Source organism: Bison bison, unplaced genomic scaffold (genome assembly GCF_000754665.1).
Source record: "Bison bison bison isolate TAMUID 2011002044 unplaced genomic scaffold, Bison_UMD1.0 scf7180017864160, whole genome shotgun sequence".
In the NCBI taxonomy this organism is placed as follows: domain Eukaryota; kingdom Metazoa; phylum Chordata; class Mammalia; order Artiodactyla; family Bovidae; genus Bison; species Bison bison.
In genome coordinates, this window is record NW_011494732.1 from 5,720,483 (window position 1) to 5,721,862 (window position 1,380).

At 55.1% G+C, this 1,380-nt stretch overlaps 1 protein-coding gene across 1 annotated transcript in view; it reads left to right on the forward strand.

Moving 5' to 3' along the window:
• The window catches only part of PITPNM2 (phosphatidylinositol transfer protein, membrane-associated 2), a 133,186-nt gene that overhangs the window by 111,170 nt on the left and 20,636 nt on the right, over positions 1-1,380 (forward strand). The window contains exon 9 of the mRNA XM_010841416.1: positions 655-750. Within this exon, the coding sequence (XP_010839718.1) occupies positions 655-750 (96 nt within the window). The remainder of the gene's footprint in view (positions 1-654; positions 751-1,380) is intronic.

Below are 1,380 nucleotides of genomic sequence, written 5' to 3' on the forward strand. Positions count from 1 at the left end.
CATAGGACCCGGTTGGCTGCAGCTCTGAGGAGCCAGGCTTCTGAGGCAAAGAGGAGAGAGGTCTGGGGTGGGGGATACACCCAGCATACCCAGGAGGGACTTCTGCCAAAGGACCTTGAAAGCCTTCAGATACTGAGAAAATCCTTTCTCTGAAACTGATGTGAAAGTGCAGTGGCTAGTGGGAAAACTCAGGGTATTTTGTGTAAAATACCAGGAGTCCCCCTCTACGCCTGCAAATCCAGCTTTTCCTACGCCAGGCTTGTCTGTCCTGTGCTGAAGGGATCCAGGGAAACACATACACCATACCTTTAATCTCACTCCCCACCACTGCCCAGCCTCCCTACCTATCAGCATCACTGTGGCAGTCTAAAGGGCTCGCTCCTGGGCCAGCCAGGTCAGGGGCACACGAGTGGACCCCAGCCCGGGTGGCTGCACATCCTGGCCTCATACCCAATACCCTCCCTACTCCATGTCCTCACGGGACAGGACCGCGCTGTGCCAGGTGGGCTGGGAGGTGAGCCAGGGCCACCCTGCCCTCACTCCATCCCCTCTGAGCCCTCCTGGCCCCGCTCCAGTGTCATCGCACCTGCCCGCTTCCACCTGCTCTTCCCAGGGCAGCCAGGTCCTCAGTCGGTCTGCGGTTTTGCCTTCTAGCGAGTCCTTCCCGCCACAGCATCTCGGAATGGAGGATGCAGAGTATCGCCCGGGACTCAGACGAGAGCTCGGACGACGAGTTCTTCGATGCTCATGGTAGGTGGGCACCCTGGAGCGCACGGGCCTTCCCAAGAGAGGGAGGGGTGGGATCTGAAAGCGTCGGTGGGGATGCAAGTCACGATGGGAATTACCCGTGGAAAGTTCTGGGTGAACAGCAGGGCGTCAGGGGCGGAGGCAGGATAAGATGAGGTCACCAGGAGTCTGGGCTCTCATACCCTAACCCTGATATCAGGATGTGCCCTGGATCTGGTGGGTAGGGACTGTTCTCTCAAACCCCCCAAAACAAATTTACAATCATATAGGGACATTTTTTTCCATTGTTGTTCAGTCAGTCAGTCGTGTTTGACTCTGCCACCCCACGGACTGCAGCACCTCAGGCTTCGAGGTCCTTCACCATCTCCTGGAGTTTGCTCAGACTCCTGTCCATTGAGTTGGTGATGCCATCCAACCATCTCATCCTCTGCCGAATTTAACTCCCTAAGGGAATTCCCTGGCAGTCCAGTGGTTAGGACTTGGTGCTTTCATTGCCGAGGGCGTGGGTTCAATCCCTGGTCAGGGAACTAAGATCCTGCAAGCTGTTGTGGCACAACCAAAAAAAAAAAAAAATTCCCTCAGAAGCTTACGAAAGTGTAACTTCTGATTTTCTAATTTTTTGTAATTACTGTC